The sequence below is a fragment of the Podarcis muralis genome, chromosome 3 (genome assembly GCF_964188315.1).
Source record: "Podarcis muralis chromosome 3, rPodMur119.hap1.1, whole genome shotgun sequence".
NCBI lineage: Eukaryota > Metazoa > Chordata > Lepidosauria > Squamata > Lacertidae > Podarcis > Podarcis muralis.
The window spans coordinates 94,966,704-94,987,152 of record NC_135657.1 but is presented as its reverse complement, the minus strand read 5'-3'; the positions used below and the strand labels follow the sequence as shown (position 1 = coordinate 94,987,152).

The window sequence follows — 20,449 nt, the reverse complement described above, 5'->3', positions numbered from 1 at the left end:
TCACTGGTGCCTGGTTAAAAGCCAAACTTCTTTTTTCCCCCATTTAAGATGATTGACATTCTTGACGAATTTCTGTTGTGCTGTGCCCTTAGCAAAGTTTATTTTAGGTCTCTTGACTGGTTCCATACCGTCAGAAAGCCACCTGGGTCCAGGCAGGCTAGGTTGAATTTGACCCGCTCCCTTGAATTGCCTGCATATAAATCTAGTCTTCCTCCTGTTACATCGAGTAACTGAAGGTCCAGCCAGTCTTTGTGGGCTTGAATCAGCCAGAGGCAAGGCACTTATTACGAGGTAGACAACCCGAGCACCGTGGTGGAAGTGTGATGCTTTCTCAAGAATGAACTGGGATCATAAAGAACAAGACAAAGAATTAAACTGATACAAAGGTCTCAACAGATTATTAAAAACACGATAAAACATTTGTCCGCGCTCTCTCTGGTATTACTTTGACCAAAATACACTAATGCCTTTATACAACTTTTAATAAGGACACCCCTCCCTGTCCTCAGTGTATTGACAACGGCAGAACCAGGGAGAAATGTGTGGGTAGCGTGGGAAATAAAAAATATTCAACAATGTTACAACACCCCAGTGTAGAAATGGCCCTGTTTCCAGTGACTAGTAGAACGTAACATGTAATGAGAGAGCGGTTCTGAATGCTGCCTTTCTTTTATCAAATAATTATAGCTAGCCACTACCCATCTAGAATTAGGGGGTTAAGGGTATGACTGCAAGATAAGGGAAACCAGTGTATTTTGGATCTTGAGTCCTGACTGCAGTGGAAGTAGCCATCCAGGCAAAGCTTGCTAGTGTTGGTGGCTATGGGGCGTTCGTTGTCAGAGCAATCTTGGGCTAGTTAAGTAAAGCCCATTCTAATCCACACAAAGAAACCTATAGCTGCAAAGACTCAAAACTACCTGAGAGGGGGAACCATTAAATATTGGGGTTCTTCTTCCCATTTCACTGTGTTTAACCAACCTGGCTCTAAATAATTTTGCATTGTTTCCCCGACAGCTACAGCTCCTCTCCTAGTTGCGCCCTGTGGTACTTCCCTCTGCTCCCCACCCTCCAGTATGATGGTTTCTGTCTGCCTGCTCTCCCTCTCCTTTGGCGCAGCTGCTTTTCAGAGCTCAGCTGAGCTCGGCGGAGGCTGGGAAGGAGAGGCAGCCAGCGGAACCTTTAGGGGAGGAGGGGGGCTTTTGAGCATCTGTGAGAGGTTGTTATGCGCGTGGAGTGCGGCAGCATTACAGCTGCCTGTCTGCCTAATGCTGCCCAGAGGACACTTGTGGGGACTATTGGCATCTCTTCCAGAGTAGGTCAATCAGATCTGCTCTCTGCAAGGGCCTCTGGTGCAGTTTGGAGCTGCAGGAAACTTTCTCTATCTGTTTTTGTGCGCGCTCCAGCTGAGGCAAACCTTTATTTTTTGCCTTGTGAACTGTGACTGGAAACAAGCCTCAGTTCTTTCCGGGATTAGATCTGCAGCATAATTTCCCTACTGCTGCTCTTAAGTAGGTGTTGCACAAACCAGCTTGTTGCAGAACAGGGCAGGACAGCGCATTTGCCATTTGTTCAGTGGGAGGAAAAAGATTTAGCATTGCACCATTTTCCTGGCAGTGCATTGCTTCCATTCCCTCCTCCTCCTCCTCCTCCTCCTCCTCTTCCTCCTCCTCCTCCTCCTCCTCCTCCTTCTCCTCCTCCTCCTTCTCCTTCTTTTGCAAGGCATCAAGTCCTACAGGTGCTCCCCAGCACACAGTTCCCAGAGCAACAAAAAATGCACAAAAGGGATGCAGCCGTAATATGACAGTGGTTACAAATAAAAATGAACAAATTCTCCATAGCTTTGCTCTTATTTTAAAAAGGAAGAAACTTATTTGTATTGTAATAGTGCATCTTATATAGGTTTGCTCAACCTGATATTGGACCTGCTTCACTTCCACTGATACCAAGCAGCTGTAGGAAGCATTGATGGGTTTTGGACAGCTTTGCGTCATCTGTAGGGGAAAGGATAACATCCACATTATGTGCAATTTTTGCTCTTGGGCTTTCGAGGTTAGGAGTGAGGATATGCGGGGGGGGGGGGAGCAGTGTAATGTGCATCCATGCCCACATGCACTCACACATATGCATATAATAGAAACCAGGAGTGCCAACTTGAATAAAATATTGGGGGGCCGGCAGGTAAGCCCTGATGCACATAATCGGTCACATGACATGGCACACACACACCATTTGAATGGCAATGCCCATCAACTCGAGGGACCTCAAATATTTGGGGGGGGGGGGCGCGAAGGGACCTCCGCCCCTAGGAGTTGGCTCCTATGATAGAAACACACATAATTATTATTTTTTAATGGTGAATGCTGGCTTGAGTTTCAAAGGTTGGGCAGGGCATTCCTTTGAACTAATCTAAATGAATAACTCTCTGCTAGTCCTGGATGTGGCTATTAATAAGGAGTTTAAACCCCCCCCCCCCCCCCCCGCAAAGGTTTGCAGCAATAAAAAGAGCATACTGTGTCAGACAGGAAAATTGGGGCACATTTCCTTGCCATTCCGGCAATTCTATTGCACCTTTCTTTCTCGGTTCCTCTCCTTGCGATGTTCCTTCTGAGTGATAACCACAATCATGGGCACATCGTCATCACCTTCACCCTGAAAGCAATTAAATTGGCAGCCTGATCCTCTGCATCAGAAGTGGGTCTCGCAGAACGTCCTCCTAAGTGCGCTTCGGATTGCAGCCCTGGACATATTTAACTACAAATTAGAAACCATTCCCCCCCACACACACACACACCCTTTACCCCAGCGCTCATTTTGTAACAGGAGAGGCTCTGTTAGTTGGCTTTGCGACTCTCGGATCCCTTTAAGCAGCGAACAATCAATGTGAGCCATTCCTTTTCACACAGCAGGAACCTGTCTGCAAGCGAAGGGAGCGAGAGATCGGCTGCTGCTGCTATAATACGCCGCAGCCTTTAAACCCCATGTGTTCCAGTAGCGTAGGGGTGTCAGACCAGCTCGGCAGCATCTCATACGCCAGAGGCGAGAGTGCAGGACCCCAGACCAAGACAGCCCTTCAACATTCATGCTCTGGTTGCAAATTCAGGTTTTTAAAAAAATTGCTGGTCAGTTTTGAAGGAACTGAGCAGTGTAGATTTTAAAGCTTTTAATGACACGGTTGCAAACTAATGCTTGTGATAACTCAGCACCCTTTCCCTTTCCCCTCTCCGCCTTTTGTTCTGCTGTCAGGGAAAAAATGGATGCTTCCTTGCCTGAGCTAAAACCTGAGAGGTCGTTTCCCAGCTTTGCGTTATTGCTTCATTTATTCCGGCAGTCTGTTCCTCTCGCCAATCAAGCCTCGCGCTATCGAGAGGGTGCGGGGGTTTTCCGTGCAATGCTAGCAGAATGCTAGCAATACTGCGCTGGAGATGCAGCGGTGTTAACGAGGGGAAATCATTTAAATCAGAACGCATATGACTGATAATTGATGGCTAGGGAAAGAGCTTCTAATTTATTTGTGCACATTCACAAGCTGCTCTCATTTTACAGCCTCCGTTCAGCTGTGGAGGTCACGTCTGGGCCGGGTGATGTACTCTACGGCAAACTGTCTGCTAATGATGAAGGTAGGTGGGTACCGTCATTGCAGTTACCATATATACTCGAGTAGATTCTCAGAGAGGCTGAGGATGAGTTAGATCACTGCTTGCCGTTACGTGGGGTGTAAGCCGGATGCACCTGCTGAAATCACTTTAAGCAGCCATGCAAGAACGAGGCAGAATATACATTTTTTTATGGCTGGATTTCCAACCTGCTATGACCAGCGTCAGTTTCATGCCTTCTCGCTCCCTTTTTCATGTCTGGTGTTTACGTTTGTTCTACTTCCACTTGTTGACGATGCCACGGGTTTCAGACTTGACATGTAGTATTTAAATGTGTTTAAATACTACTCAGGGTCCCTTCCAACTCTGTGATGCCATGACACCGATTCCCTCATGGCTTACTAACTCAAGAGTTTTCAGATCCTTTTGTTACGACCACTATTAATAAATAAGGTAAAGGTAAAGGGACCCCTGACCATTAGGTCCAGTCGTGACTGACTCTGGGGTTGCGGCATTCATCTCGCTTTATTGGCTGAGGGAGCCGGCGTACAGCTTCCGGGTCATATGGCCAGCATGACTAAGCCGCTTCTGGCAAACCAGAGCAGCACACGGAAACGCCATTTACCTTCCCACCGGAGCGGTACCTATTTATCTACTTGCACTTTGACGTGCTTTCGAACTGCTAGGTTGGCAGGTATTAATAAATACCTTTGAGCTAATTCAGGTCCTTCCGAAACTGAGATCTCTACGTGGCTGAGTAAATTTAATTTCCCAGGCCTTGTTCTCCTGGTTTCCTTTTTTCAAAAGGCTGAAATCAGTCCCCGTGTCCAAAGAAGGCCGGCGTCTTGATTTAATGCTAGCTCTCAACACCTTTACCCAGAACATTTCTGCGTGGAAAGATGAAGGAAAGCTTTGTTTCCCCAGCAGCCATTCACGTGCCGTGCTCTGTTGTGAGTTGCGTTCAGTTTCTTCCTCTCTACTGGATCTATGATCCCTGTACAGACAGTTTTGCAGCATTTGAACCCGTCCTGAGACAATAGCTGGCCTGTTTTCCAATGGCTAACGTGCCAACTCACGCAGCTTGAGCAGATTTTGTAAATCTCAGAATGGCGGAAGGATAATTTTGCGAGTCAGAGTGAGAAATTTTTAATGATTGAAAAGGCTAGGCTCCTGTATTTCGTTAATTGTCGTGATAAATTGCATCGCTTCTAGAACCTGGCATGCGCATTTAACAGACAATCCTTAAATGCAATCCATATGCACGAAAGTCAGCAGGGCTGCAACATGAAACGTAATCATTTGGAGTTGGCAACAAGAAACAAACCCTTTGCGTCACTTGAAAGTAGCTCCATTCAACAAGCTGCTTGCATTGCTTGGAGACTCCTTGGACTTTGCTATGAACCATTTTATTTGCGGCACATGCAGAGAAGCAGTATACACAAATAACATGACCGAAACCAACTTGCGGATAACACTGTACAACAAACCATTTGTGTGAAGCAGCACTATATGTGGTTCTTAAAGGTAAAGGTAAAGGAACCTCTGACCATTAGGCCCAGTTGTGACCGACTCTGGGGTTGCGGCGCTCATCTCGCTTTACTGGCCGAGGGAGCCGGCGTACAGCTTCCGGGTCATGTGGCCAGCATGACTAAGCCGCTTCTGGCGAACCAGAGCAGCGCATGGAAACCTTCCCGCCGGAGCGGTACCTATTTATCTACTTGCACTTTGACGTGCTTTCGAACTGCTAGGTTGGCAGGAGCAGGGACTGAGCAACGGGAGTTCACCCCATCTCAGGAATTCGAACCGCCGACCTTCTGATCGGCAAGTCCTAGGCTCTGTGGTTTAACCCACAGTGTCACCCGCGTCCCCACTGGTTCTTAGCCAGTGCAAAATGCATGCATTCTGCATTCAATCAATCGGGGTTTACCATGCCATTATTGAGATTACTGGAACAGCATGAGAGGCCTTTCCCCACAAAGAGATTGCCACGTACCTTCTCACACACACCTGCATTTCAAACCAACAACCCCACGCCAGCTTGAGTTTATGATTTGCTTCCTATTGAATGCTGGCAATGTCAGCGTTTTATTTGAAATGGACAAGCTTTTGTTTATTGAAGGAGTGATATAGTCTTCAAGAAACTCTATGGGAAGCTGGTTTTTGTAGAGGCAAAGAATACTGTGAACTCTGACTGTTGGAGACAGGTTCAAATCCAATATATCTGTCAAATGCGAGTCAAATAAGAAAAGACCTGGTGAGGGGGAAAACTTTTTTTTTTAGCATACTTGGCAGAGCAGTGGTACCATGTAGGTGATTAATAGTGATAAGAGGAAAAGATGCTTCGTTCTAGGTAGGAAATAGCAACAGTATGCTATAATAGTCTGAAGATCATAGCAGCAATAAATCTTTTAAAAAACAAGGAAAGTATCACTTTAGCATTTTAATGATAATAAAGTACAAAAGTAAGATCCCTTTTAAAATATTCCTTTTTAAAATACACAGGTTGTATAGACGTCTTTGTTTCTACATTCAACCCTTGCTCCTCTTCTTTGTATTAAATCTATCTTGTATCATCTCCCTTTAGTAGCGGCTGGCCATCTGTTTGTTTTACTTTCCCCCCTTCTTTATAATTCTTTTGAAGCACCGCAACTCAGTCTTAGATCCAAATGCAATCATGGTTTGCATAAACAGCCATCTCTAAACACAGCCTTCCAAGACCATTTTGAGAATTCCGATCTCTGCCTTGGCAGCGTTGTGTTCAAGCGTTAAGCCCTTGTTAAAAAATTTCTCGCAACTTGCCCGTCGAATATTGCTGTCTGCACTTCCCAGCTCAGGCATTCATTTCCATGGAAGATTCTTCCGCTGAGAGCAATGTTCACATACTACTTTCAAGGAAGGAAATTGGATTTCAAGGCTGTGGCCACAATCCAGGGAAACTGCGGGGCTTTGTTGCTTGGTAGGACGTTTAATTTCGGTTTTCCCTCGTCTCCCCCCCACAAAGCTTCCCACAACTTGCAGCAAGCCATCTCTTGATGCAGTGGACTGAGAGGAAGTGTCCCATCAGGTGCACCAAAATTCCTTGAGAAAGGTGCTCTCTAGAACATGGCGTGCCTTCTCCACAGATGCATCCCTATGGTGGGGAGCGTGAGCCACAGTGGGAACATGGGAACATGGCTTGTTTGTCTCATTTTGGAATCGCAGAGCTGCGCCCTGCCCTGCTGTGAACAAGTATCCCGACAGCGTTATCTGCCATTTGTGGAATAGTCGCGCTCCCAATTCACATCTGACATGCAGCGTGGCGCCACGTTCATAAGTCATGTATCCCCATCCATGCGCATTTGCACTTCTGCAAACGCCGCGGATTTATACAGTGTTGAACCATGTGCCTTTTAGAATAAGGGAGGGGGAGAAATAAGCTTGCCCTCCCCTTACATATTTTCCCCTTTCAAAAAATGTAGTTAATGAAGAAATCCAGTTAACGTAATGTGTAATTTGGGGTTGCTATAAAAGCATTCGCCTTAATTTTCATAATGAAAATTAATCACAAAATCACACAGGTAAAAATTAAAATCACATGAGTACAGATAATTAAGAGTGTTTGTTTACAAGAATTGGGTGCATTTTTATTTTTATTTTACTTTTCATGCTTTCAAATAAATCATTTAGTTGTCAGCTTTGATTTCACATGTAATAAATAAACGTTAGGATTTTTTTTGGTTGTTGTTTCTTCTGTCATCGTTGTAAAGTGCAATATACCACCATCTAACGACATCCCTCCCCCCCCCCCCCGCCGCCCAAAAAAAGTGCTGTTTTCTAGTGCTTGTGTTCTAACTAATTTTGGAAATAGATTCTTTCTAATGAAGAACACAGGGAAAATATGATGATGTGGAGATTGGTGAGAAGGTATAAGTAACCAGTCTAATTAAAACAGCATTTGCTATTAACTGGATTAATAGCAGTATTGCACCTTTAAAAAAAACCAAACGTAAACTGGTTAGGAGTGAGCTCTTAACACTGGAATGAGGGCATGCCATTTAAATACCAATGCGAAGAGGAGGCCACAGACGATAGTCTGGAGCCCCAATGAATGGAGAAAGGAATTTGGAGTCAGTTATGCCTCATTTTTGTAATCAAACCTCCAACTTACAGATGAAAGGGTTTTGTATGAAGTTTTACTCTTCTGTTCCATTTGGAGGAACTCTCCTGTTTTATAATTGTAACAGCTCTGTCTATATGTAACTGCATATTATCTGACTGTAGCCTGTAACCTTAAGTTGAAGGGCAGGTGAGAAATCTGATAAATAAATAAAATTCAACAAATAAATTGACAAAGGGCTGTTTATCATAAATTTCACAAATAGCCAGTATTTGCCCATAATGCTTGAGAGGCTGCATTCTGCACCGTAATCCTGACAGCAGTACAACCTAACTGGAAAATAACTCTGGCTGTTTTCTTTTTTCATGAACAAAGACTTTGTGTTTGAGTGCTGGAAGGTGAGTTCTCCCCAGCACTAGGGCATATCTCCATTCTCCTTCATTTCCCACCTTCTTTTCTCTTGAGCATTCTACCCTTGCCTTTTCCTCCCACTATATAGATACAAAAGAATCATCTAACTATGAAACCGGTACGGAGGTTTGCGTTTACTGATAGCACTGAGATAAATAAATAGTAACATGAAGGGGAAAACAAATGAACATTAATTTTCACCTGTACGTTTCCCCCTCTGGGGCAGATTGTTTCATGGAGTGATTTAAGTTGGGGAAATGCTTCAGGGATAAAGGTTGAACCCTTTGCTCCACTCCCAGAATTTCAGTTCCCAACTGAATCGCCTAAAGAAAGTCAGAACTGGAGAAGAAGGGGAAAGATCCGGAGCCAAGGCAGTTTGCTTTTTTGGGAGCAATTACTCTGGGTCTAGAAGGGTGGCGCTGTGGGTTAAACCACAGAGCCTAGGACTTGCCGATCAGAAGGTCGGCGGTTTGAATCCCCGCAACGGGGTGAGCTCCCGTTGCTCGGTCCCTGCTCCTGCCAACCTAACAGTTCGAAAGCACATCAAAGTGCAAGTAGATAAATAGGTACCACTCCGGCGGGAAGGTAAACGGCGTTTCCGTGTGCTGCTCTGGTTCGCCAGAAGCGGCTTAGTCATGCTGGCCACATGACCCGGAAGCTGTACGCCGGCTCCCTCGGCCAATAAAGCGAGATGAGCACCGCAACCCCAGAGTCGTCCACGACTGGACCTAATGGTCAGGGGTCCCTTTATCTTACTCTGGGTCTGCGATTTCCAGAGGCATGATCATTGCTTCATAGTGGGAAATAAGTGAAAAACGTATGCTTTCAATTTTACTTCCAGTACTACTGGAAAGGTAAGCGTGAAGAGAGCTATACATTAGTTCACTTGTGTGTGTGTGTGTGTGTTTAAATTGTTAAACACTTTGGAAATACTGCCCTGCATTTAAAAACATAGACTGTTTGAACTGTTCTTGTAAAGGTTTGCTTTTCAGTTTTTGCTTAAATTTATTTTCCCTTTCATGTTGTTGGCTATTAATAGACTCTTAAGACAGAAACTTGTTCGTTTTCTCTCTCTTTTTTGGCATTTGGATCTCAAGAAACCAAAACAGCAGAGGAAGGAGAGTTGCTTGACCTAGTCAGGCCTGAGACTGATGCCTAAGGACTCTTGCTTGATTTAGAGCCTCTGTCTTCTAATTTAAAGGAGACATACATCATAAATCTTTCTTAAATTATGCTGCAGTAATACCACTTGGCTACAGCCTGTCTCTTGCTGTTGCCACACAAATAACAGAAAAAATGCTTCTGGAGGCTGTCATATCCACTGTATTCCTGGAACTGTTCCATTGATGACTAAATCAGTACCCAGGCAAGGGCTGCCATTCTGCACCCCAAGTTATTTTCTTAAGACCAGCAATTTCAGTGGGACGAAGCCCATGTAACTGGATTCTAAAGAGCTCCTAAAATTTTCTCCTTGACATCAGCGTTGAAGTTTAGAGTTGTTTTGGCCACTCTTAGTCAATTGTTTATATAATTTATTTATTGATACTTATTCAGAGATATACAAAAATACATACCCATTACAAAGTATTTTTTTAAATAATGCACTGATATAAAACAGCTACTTAGTATAAAAAAGAACGTAGGCAGAAAGAAGAAAGGACAAGAAAAGAGAAAACCTAAAGAAAGAGAAATTGAGAGACAAGAGAGAAGAAAGATTAGGGGAAGAAAGATAAAGAAGAATACAAGGACTTCCAGCTTTCTGCCCTGCAGCTGAATATAGTATTCATATGGAGTCAAATTTTAATGTTCATTAAACTTGCTCTTCTATTTGATAGGGTATATCCCCTTCTCAGAAACATTTGGCAGGTCTGCTTCAAAATGCAGTAGTTTTTTTGGCTTCACATCTCAGTCTAGTGTGACTACAATAAAGCATGGAAGCATCTTGGTTGTGGGGCGGTGAAGAAAAAGAGAGTTGGCAAGATTGATTTTTATTTTCATTGTTTTTCATTAAATATACCACCCAATTATTTATTGGCTCCTTGGGGAGGGAGCAGCCAGAATAGACTTCTGAATTCAAAACCGTTGAATGAGGAGCGCTTGGGAGTGCAGAATGGCTTTGAAGACTTTTTCCCGACTTTATGACCACAGCTAGCCACAAGCTGCCTCCTGAGCTCAGACCTTCAGAAGGAGCTCCAGGAGAAGAAAATGGAAATCATTAGACAAGCCCTGCTGGATTGAACCAAAGACCCATTTAGTCCGGCACCCTGTTCCCTCAGTGGCCAACCAGATACTTCTCTGAGAAGCCCACAAGCCGGACCAAAGTGCAGCAACACTTCCCCCATTCATGATCTCAGCAGCTGTTAGAGGTATTCTGCCTCCAGTTCTGTAGAAGTGAAGCTACAGGGAACCAGGTAGAGGGCCTTCTCAGTAGTGGCACCCACCCTGTGGAACACACTCCCATCAGATGACAAGGAGATGAATAGCTATATAACCTTTAGAAGACATCTGAAGGCAGCCCTGTATAGTTTCAAGTTTGATGTTTTATTATGTTTTTATATGCGTGTCGGAAGCTGCCCAGAGAAGCTGGGACAACCTAGCCAGATGGGCAGGGTATTAAGAATAAAATTATTTAATTATTTTTATTAGATTGTACGCAGGCTAGTGTATGGAGTCCTTTGAATGGGTTCACGGGTTATTTAGTGGTCAAAGCCATTGCATAGAACTGGTTGAGCCATTGTGTTAAATGCCCAGAACCTTTGTAGCATCTCTCATATTTGGTCAGGGTTAAGCATTTAAAGTTATTCTATGTGTATCTATTGGTTTGTTGTGTTTTAATGTAACATGGTCTGAGCCTAAGGAATGTCTTGACTTAGGAATATTAATAAATATTGCCCCGCCCGATGTGGTATAATGCTTCTCTGCATTGTCATTTCTGTGCTGAGTTATTTTTTTCATTATTTGTACATTTTTTTTAAAAAATCCATATTTAAATCAAGACCAAGACCTATCAATCAAGAAGCCACACCCAGGAAGCAAACAAACGTTCTGAAAGCATTCTTTGACAACCATCTCTTCCAAAAACATTAAGTATTAATGTGGGAGGAATCCCTACTTGTTTGCTAAATCCCCATCCGTTTGCCCTGAGCTCCTTTTAAAATTCCCTTCATCTAGCCATTGTGGCTGTTCCCTCATCATAAGAGCCGTGGCTGTTTTCCCAGCAAGAGGAATTTTTAGAACATTGGCAGTCTTATCTGACTTGGCTGTGCAGGAGGCTTCACTTGCCAAACAGAAAGATGGTGAAGGAGATGTGTGTGTGTGTGTGTGTGTGTGTGTGTGTATACACGTACGCCCATTGTGCATGATTTTGGCAAATACAAAGCTGTTGCTTAGTGGGCAGATATATTTGGTTCTGCTTTGAGGGGGGGCAGAGATATTTTGGTTTTATTTCAGGTCTCCTTTGTCTTCACAGCTGTCCCATTGCTCACGTAATGGGTGAGGTCTTCAACCTGGTCGTGCATCTTCTTGTACAATCCAAGTGTCTTCCCTTACCCTGCTAAACCCAGTAGAGCAGCATTTAGTCATAGACAGGGGCAACCCTTTCCTTGTGTTCCCAACCGTCCTATTTTTTTCTATCTTTAAACTACGTTGCTTCCATCTGTTTATCGTGCATTTGCTGTGTGCATAGAGCAAAGAGCAACCGCTGACCTTGCATCTCTCTGTGTGTGTGTGTGTGCTTTCTACCCCCTAGGACTACGTGCTTGCTGTGGAGACATATCACACAGTCATCAAATATTACCCGGAGCAAGAGCCTCAGCTGTTGAGTGGAATTGGGAGGATTTTCCTGCAGGTATATACTTGATTCTGAATAAAGCCCAAGTGACAGCCCTTCTTGACCACAATAGAACAAATATTTGAGTGCGATAAAAGTCCCCTGCTTGTATATTGTTTGATGTGTTGGTTATTAACCAAATGGTACAACGGGAAACTCAACAGTTCAGAAGGTTGAGTTCACACCCAAAGGTCTGAACAGAGATGGCTAATTAAATGGCAACTGAGAATACAAAACTTGATAAGGCATGTAAGGAAGTTTGGGAAGAAGGTTCTTGTCTTTATTTGCCTGACACTTTCTCCCTTGCCTTCCTTGAGCATCTCAATTATTATTCCATCCAGAGCATAATAATGCTGTTTGTAGGTTACCAGGCACCACCGGTACTGCCAAACTCTGCTGAAAGGAGCATGTAATAGTCTAAACAACAAAGCCCGTGTCTCATTAAAATGATACTTGATATTTGGTAAGCTGTGCTTTGAAGAGACGTTTCTCACTTGACACATTCCCCCCCCCCTGCTATAAATTAAATGTACATCCAGTCAGTTTGCAATGGGGTGACACACATAATCCACATTTCTCTCTCTCTACATGGAAACGGGTGAATCTTCCAATTCTGCAACTTGCAGTTTAGTATTCAGGCTAGTGGCCCTCAAGACGAAGGTGAGTGGGAGTGGGAGCGTGTGCAAAAGAGAGAACACACAGTTTCATAGTGGGCAGATTCCCAGCATGAGCCACTTGAATTTTCTGCCATTGTCCTGCTGTAGCCCTTTAAAAAACATTAGTGGTTGTCTTCAGCACCAATCGGCACTTCTTGTTCTTTAGCTCTTTACTCTCCATGCCCCTCCTGTCTTCCAAGAGGAGAGATCTGCCACACCACAATGGCGGGAGGGAATACCTAGATGCCCCAGTCCATTGCCCGTGGATGGTTAGCTTGCTCTTCTGCACTCTTGTCAAGCCACAGCCCATCAGTCCTTGACAGAGCGGCTCTGAATCGAAGCACGTGCTTAAGAGTTCTGGGCATCCTACTTTGAAGTTTGAGCTCTTTATAAAACTCGTACATGACAAGGCAGTCTATTCCTCTTCTTCGGATATTGTTTCCCTCCTTTTCTGTTGTTCAGGGTTTCTTGTTATCACTTAAATGGCAAGATTTAAATATTCATCAAGAATATTTATAAAGAACCTCCCTCCCTCCCCAATACAGTCGTAGCTTGGTTGTCCGTTCGGCTTCCAAAAATGTTTTTACAACCAAGGCGCAGCTTCCGATTGGCTGCAGGAGCTTCCTGCACGCAATTGGAAGCTGCGTCGGACATTCAGCTTCCAAAGAATGTTTGCAAACCGGAACACTCACTTCTGGGTTTGTGGCGTTCGGGAGCCAAAATGATGGACTAGTAAGGCGTTTGGCTTCCAAGTGTATACAACTGTAACAGTGTTCATGGGGCAGCTAAAGCCTGAGAAAATAAGGCCTTTTGGCACCAAAATGACAGCCTAGTAAGAAGCCAGGTTTGCCTCTCTCTGGGGAGAGCATTCCACAGCCAGACACCATCACTGGAAAGGCCTACTTTCCAATAGCCAGTCACCATACCACGCTATGACCCAATCCATACCTCGAAATAAACCCTTCACTCCTCCATGAATGGGGGCAACAAACCATGATCCCTAATGTAATTGTTGGCCTTACATCCCAACTGGGGATCATGGCTTGTTTCACACCAAACAAGCTTTGCTTTCACATCATGGCCTTGTTTGAAGTGAAACAAACCACAAACTCTGCTTCAGACCAAACTCTTTAGGTCAGAGATTGTGGTTTGCTACTCCCATTCGTGATGGGACCATTGTATGTTTTCCCTGGCAGTAAGCTTTTCGAAAAGGGACGCGGGTGGCGCTGTGGGTTAAACCAGAGAGCCTAGGACTTGCCGATCAGAAGGTCGGCGGTTCGAATCCCCGCAATGGGGTGAGCTCCCGTTGCTCGGTCCCTTCTCATGCCAACCTAGCAGTTTGAAAGCACGTTAAAGTGCAAGTAGATAAATAGGTACCGCTCCGGCGGGAAGGTAAACGGCGTTTTTGTGCGCTGGTCTGGTTCGCCAGAAGAGGCTTAGTCATGCTGGCCACATGACCCGGAAGCTGTACACCGGTTCCCTCAGCCAATAAAGCGAGATGAGCGCCGCAAACCCAGAGTCCTCCACAACTGGACCTAATGGTCAGGGGTCCCTTTACCTTTACCTTTAAGCTTTTCGAATTAAGTATAATAACTCAGCTATCTCTCTCTCTATCCATCATTAAATGGTTGGTATTTGAAGGCTGTCTGCAGCTGGAGAAGCATTGAAATAATTGGGAGTATATCAAATAAGGTTATTAAAACATAAAGTAGAGATGTGTTAGGAAAAAATAGTTCGTGCCTGTTTATGTTACATTTATTGATGACTTGTAAGTCCTTTCCATAGCAGCTGGCTGTTCTGGGTCTCAGTGGAGCGCACAAGAGAGCAGAGTTCACTTCCTGGCTACGCTCTCTTGCTCTGAGGTTCATCAGAGGCTGGGCTTGCTGCAAAGACAACATGCCCAACCTTGGGGACAATGCAAGGAGAGTGGCGCGTGTCTCAGAGGAGCAATCTGTCTGTCCAATTCAAAGAGCAATGTTAACAGGCTCTGAAGGGAATCTTGTCTTCCTCGGTGTTTGCTGTTGCAGGGGGCCTTGAGGGAAGAGAGATTATTGGATATTCTTGAATTAGTGGTTTTTACTGTCAGAACGGGGCCTTTTTCCTTCAAGTGCCGCAAAAAAAATGAAGACAAAGCACGAGAAACCTATTGGCCTGCCTTACATAACCTTGGAACAACGGCAGCTGAAAACGCGGCTGTTCCTCGACATGGTTTGGGGGGGCGGCACCAGAGACGTTGCCTTTTCTCCCTTGTCAGTGTTTCACTGTCTTATGCGTTGTTAAATTCCAAAACGATATTTGCCTTGTCATGTCTGATGAAATTTGGTGTGTGGGTGTGGGTGGGTGGGTGGGTGGGTGGGTGTGTGTGTGTGTGTGGGTGTGTGTGTGTGTGTGTGTGTGTGAGAGAGAGAGAGAGAGAGAGAGAGAGAGAGAATGTAAATCCCAGCATTTCCCTGAGGTGGTGGGCAAGGATGGGAGAGAACCACCATTTAAATAAAATGTAATGCAGCAGTGAAATCCCACCCGGGGAATATTTAAGTACATAGCATTTGACATCAAAAAGTGCTGAAGCCGGTGCCCCAGACCTAAGTCCTCTTACAATTAAGTTGCAGAGAAAGCAAGTTCCATCAGCATTTGCAAAAACCTGTAGATGCTGATATTGGGACAGAGGCCCTGCTGCAAAATGACTTCTTCATACACTCCCAGAACTGCAAAATACTTGGAACCTGGGGTTGGACATAGTAGTAGTAGTAGTAGTAGTAACTATTATTATTATTTATTATTTATACCCCACCCATCTGGCTGGGCTTTCCCAGCCACTCTGGGCAGCTTCCAACAAAATATTAAAATACTGTAATACATCAAACATTAAAAGCTTCCCTAAACAGGGCTGCCTTCAGATGTCTTCTAAAAGTCTGGTAGTTGTTGTTCTCTTTGACATCTGGTGGGAGGGCGTTCCATAGGGCAGGCACCACTACCAAGAAGGCCCTCTGCCTGGTTCCCTGTAACTTGACTTCTTGCAATGAGGAAACCACCAGAAGGCCCTCGGCGCTGGACCTCAGTGTCCGGGCAGAATGATGGGGGTGGAGACGCTCCTTCAGATATACTGGACCGAGGCCATTTAGGGCTTTAAAGGTCAGCACCAACACTTTGAATTGTGCTCAGAAACGTACGGGGAGCTATAGGAGATGGACAGTGAACTCTTTGCTTCTAGGGTGGCAGAGGTAGCTTACTATTCATCAAGCTGAATGCAGCCCTATAGTTTTGTGTGACAGGCTGCCTGAACAAAACAAAATTCCTTCCAGTAGCACCTTAAAGACCAACTAAGTTCTTGGTATGAGCTTTCGTGTGCATGCACACTTCTACTAACTGATCTTTAAAAAAGCCTCCTGGTTTTTCTCCCTGTTTGGACTGTGCAGAAAACCTGGCAGGCTAACACTATATGACCCAGGGGCTGCTGGCAGGGTTACGAGATGTACAGCCCTGTCTTGGCCTGATCACTCATTCCTTCCAGCAGCAATCCTGGAACTCACAACTCTCCACCCTGTCTTGCGTTGAAGATAAAGTGGGAATTGTACAGTGCATTTCATGCCCCCCCCCTCAAAAAAAGCTCTGTGGCAACACCTCTCTCTCTATCTCATTTCCTTTCTTCACTGCACACAAAAACTTGTACTGGAAAGTGGTCTCATTTTTCTTTTCCTCATCAATTGAAGACGACGTTGAGCTTTCCAGTCGCAAAAAAACAACTTCTTCCCCTTTCCAAGAAACTGGTGAACCTAAGAAAAGGAACATGCTATAAATGGCAAGCGCTGTGTAAACTATGGTTTGCATGAAAGCCACTGCCTAAATCAGGCTACAGGAAACTTGGGGTATACACAGTTGTGCGTAAGTTGAATCAGATTTGTGCAACCTTGCTCAAGGGTATTGAGCTGAGGAGCAATTCTCCCTCTTTCCAGCAAAAGATGGATGTGCAGATCATTGATTGGCTATCCCTTCTGAAGTTACGTTCCTGTCCACTATTCAGAGCAGTGTTTCAAATGAGGGGCTGGGGGGTGGATTAGGTTATAATCCAGTGTTAGTCATATTCAGAAGAGACCTGCTGAAGTCAATGGAATTAAGTATCAGGAAGTTCAGGTCTGCTTTATGTATGGCTTCGTTGGATATCACCCACTTGTTTTTATTTATTTTGTTTTTTAGAAAGAAACCAGTACATCCTTAAATGAGTAATGATATTAAGCATCTGGAAGCAGTAAAGCTGAAAGCTTGCCTGATCGTTGCTAAATTCAGAGCGAAGTATTTGTGTCATTACAAAAGAGTAGAGCTTGCTCTGCAACCAAGGAAAAACATGCTGCTCCTCTAAGTCAGGATTTCATTACATATCCTAACTTTCCTTAGTCATTGTGGTTGTGGAAGGCATATATCAATTTAATCCTTTTTTGAAAAAAGAAAGAAAGAAAGATTTCTGAGTTCTGATTCTGCAATAATATCTTGAATCAATTTCTGTGTGAAATGTTTTAATGGAACGGCATCCTTATGATTTTGAGGCAAAACGACTAATCTTAGCCACATGTATTTTTGACTACTTCTTGTTGTTCATATTCCTTGTACGTTCCTTCTTCCCCCGCCCAGTGCAGAAAGGTATTCTTGTATGAAAACCTACCTTTTTGATGCCTCCCTTGTGTGCTTTGTTAATTGCAGCAAATGTTTCTTACAATATTTTTTTGTGTGTGCCACCCAGATTGGAGACATAAAAATGGCTGAAAAGTATTTTCAAGACGTCGAGAAAGTGACTCAGAAATTGGATGGGCTGAAGAACCAAATTATGGTTTTAATGAACAGGTGGGAAATGTAAAAAAGCTAAATTAATCTTAAACATGATTTTGCAAAGAATGCACTGTGAACATTAAGGGGCCCAAGAGAATGCCCCTTTCTCTTCATTTCTCTTTTATGTAACTACAACTGTCAGAAGAAAGACTGATTGGCATCTACCAGCCCTTGAGATCTGTATAACATGGTGTAGTCATGTTATCTTAGATTGACTGAGTTCTAGTTCCTTTGTTACAAGAGCTGACTTGAAAAGTATTTCTTGTCCACTCCAAACCTTTTTCTTCAAATCACTCTCCAGCATAGCTTAATGCTGTGGTCCTATATGTGCTTATAAGGAAGTCCCATTCATAGAATCATAGAGTTGAAAGGAACCACAAGGATCATATAGTCCAACCCCATGTAATGCAGAAATCTTTTGCCCAACGTGGGGCTCGAACCCACAGCCCTGAGATTAGGAGTCTCATGCTCTACTAACTGATCTATCCCTCACTCTGTGTAACTTACTACTAGGGGTATAAGAAGGCGCTGCTTTCTGTTTCACCCTGTATTTGATTTATGCAACAGTGTTTCTGTTCCGCTGCAATTCGCCTTCCTCTAGAAACTACATTAGTTGTCTCGCTGTGTGCAAATTACATTATTGATGTGATTAATTACATAAAGAAATTTGTCTTTGCAGTATTCCACCCCATTCGTTTCAATGCAAAGACACAGAGTGCAAATGGGAGTGGGGAATATCAGTTATCAGGCTGAAAGCAACAACCAAACTGAAAACCTTTATTTGCTGGATTGATTTCTGTTTCAAACATGGGGAAAATAAGCAAACTTTGGCAGTTTCCACTTCCCTTTCTGTTTTCATTGGAATTCTCTGACATCCCTACTTACTGCCGATTAAATATGCTTAGAATTGGGCTGGAAAAAGTTCTTCAGTTCACACATCCGTTATTTAGGTGTACACTTAAAATGTTTTAACTATATTTCAAATTAAAAAGAGTTAATGCAGGAAACCTGTTAGCCAGCACATATACGTATAGTATTCTAGACAAGGACCTAGGATTGTTGCAGCACTCTGCATGACATGTGAAATGATCATCAGTTCCTTTCATCATTAGAATTTAGCTTTGCTTTGCTATACGTTTGCTACGCATTTAATCTGAAATCTAAATTGTAATATCAAGGCCCCATGATGAAGATCAGTGGCCAAGAGCACTCGGAAATTTGAGGAAACGAGGATGACCCGTCACCTTTTATAATGTCTCTGTTACTTTGAGTTTTCTTAAGTAACTTTCATCTTCTAAAGGAGCACACTCTCTCTTTTTCTCTTGTATTCCAGAGCATTCCTCCATCTTGGTCAGAACAACTTTGCAGAAGCTCACAAATTCTTCACAGAGATTTTGAAGGTTGACCCATCCAATGCTGTGGTAGGATATGTCTTACAGTTAAATCATAGGCTTCTAAAATGGCATCCTTTGAGAGCAGGGATGGGGAATTAATGGTCCTCCAGATGTTGCTAGATTGTAATTCCCACCATGCTGATGGGAGTTTTGAGTCCAACAACCTCTGGAGCACCGCCAGTTCCTCATTCCTACTCTAGAGTCCGCTGCCCCAAACTGTACTTAACGTTGCACAAACGAACATGGCATAGGCAAGTCATTGCTCCCGGGAATCAGTAAATTTTACAAGAACAACACTTTTCAGTAACGTTTCTCAGCGCTTTAGGATGGTTGGGTTTTTTATGCAAACCTCATTGAAGCAAATGAATGATGCAGAGCAGTATTGCTTGGGTCAGTGTTTCCCAAAGTTGGGTTTGTTGGACTACAACTCCCATGATCCCTAGCTAGCAGGACCAGTGGTCAGGGATGATGGTAATTGTTGTCCAAAAACAGCTGGAGGCCCAAGTTTGGGAAACACTGGCTTAAGTGATACTGGTGCCTGGCCTCCATTTCAAGTTTCTTTGCAAGACTTTTGGCAAACAGACAATATTCTAAGGACTGACCCTCTAGCGTGCTCAGAAGGAAAGAGCAAATTACAGTGTGCTTAGAATTAATATCTTGAAGTGCATTATTTTTTTTGTTCCATGGATGAATCTAATGTACCTTTTCTCTAGGCTAACAACAATGCCGCAGTTTGTCTGCTTTATCTGGGCAAACTGAAGGATTCCCTCCGGCAGCTGGAAGGAATGGTTCAACAGGACCCTAGGAACTACCTCCACGAGAGCGTCCTTTTCAATTTGACAACCATGTACGAACTCGAGTCCTCTCGCAGCATGCAGAAGAAGCAGGCTCTGCTTGAAGCTGTGGCTCTCAAGGAGGGCGACAGCTTCAACACTCAGTGTCTCAAGTTAGGATAAGCCTAGCCTTTTTTCTGTTTTGGAAAGGATCGTTTCAGAAGTTGTACATACTCCTGCTAATCTGTAAATGTTCTTCGAGCTAGAGCAATAAAAAGCTTTTTAATTATGAGCATATGGTAAAATTACTACGTTGTACGAGTTTATACGCTGGTCTGTTTTCAACAAATCCTGGCTATCACCCTAGGGATTTTGTGTTGATCTACAGCCAACTTCATCCCTGAAGCTATTGCCAAGCTTATAGTATGTACAAACAATCACAGTTATTCAGATGGGTTTTCTCCCTGCAAATAGCAGCGCACTTGAGCTAAGTTGTCTTGATGGCTTTTGTTCTGAACACATTTGGGGCTTAGTGATAAAATGACACCAGCTAAACTCATTGCATGTGTATAATTGGAGGGCGGTGGGCGGTGGAGGCAAGAACGCTGCAGTAAAATGCGAAGTTATGAAGATAGGCAGCCTTTCAGCTTTTCCCGAATGCATCGCGCCCACTGCTAATGTCCTATTATATCTCAAAGCAGATCTGTGCAATTAGGTGGCATGGTCCCATTCCCCCACTGCTTTATCCATTCCTGTCCAACATGTAAACTTGGGCAAAAGAAAATAAAGGTGCCCAGATACTAGCATTTGGATTCCTAGGCTACCCACTCCCTAAAATCGTCTCTACTGTTAGGGTGTTCTGCTCACAGTAAGCAC

The 20,449-nt window shown here is 43.9% G+C and overlaps 1 protein-coding gene across 9 annotated transcripts in view; it reads left to right on the top strand.

Annotated features, from left to right (window-relative positions):
* The window catches only part of TRAPPC12 (trafficking protein particle complex subunit 12), a 56,339-nt gene extending 36,474 nt beyond the window's left edge, over positions 1–19,865 (top strand). For 7 of the 9 annotated variants that reach the window (XM_028722455.2, XM_028722447.2, XM_028722450.2 and 4 more), the window contains 5 exons: positions 3,544–3,617; positions 11,849–11,947; positions 17,321–17,421; positions 18,740–18,827; positions 19,514–19,865. In XM_028722455.2, the coding sequence (XP_028578288.2) occupies positions 3,544–3,617; positions 11,849–11,947; positions 17,321–17,421; positions 18,740–18,827; positions 19,514–19,756 (605 nt within the window). In that variant the 3' untranslated portion in view covers positions 19,757–19,865. The remainder of the gene's footprint in view (positions 1–3,543; positions 3,618–11,848; positions 11,948–17,320; positions 17,422–18,739; positions 18,828–19,513) is intronic. The other 2 variants (XM_028722454.2, XM_077926362.1) reach the window with 2 other exon arrangements.
* Positions 19,866–20,449: the final 584 nt, after the last annotated feature.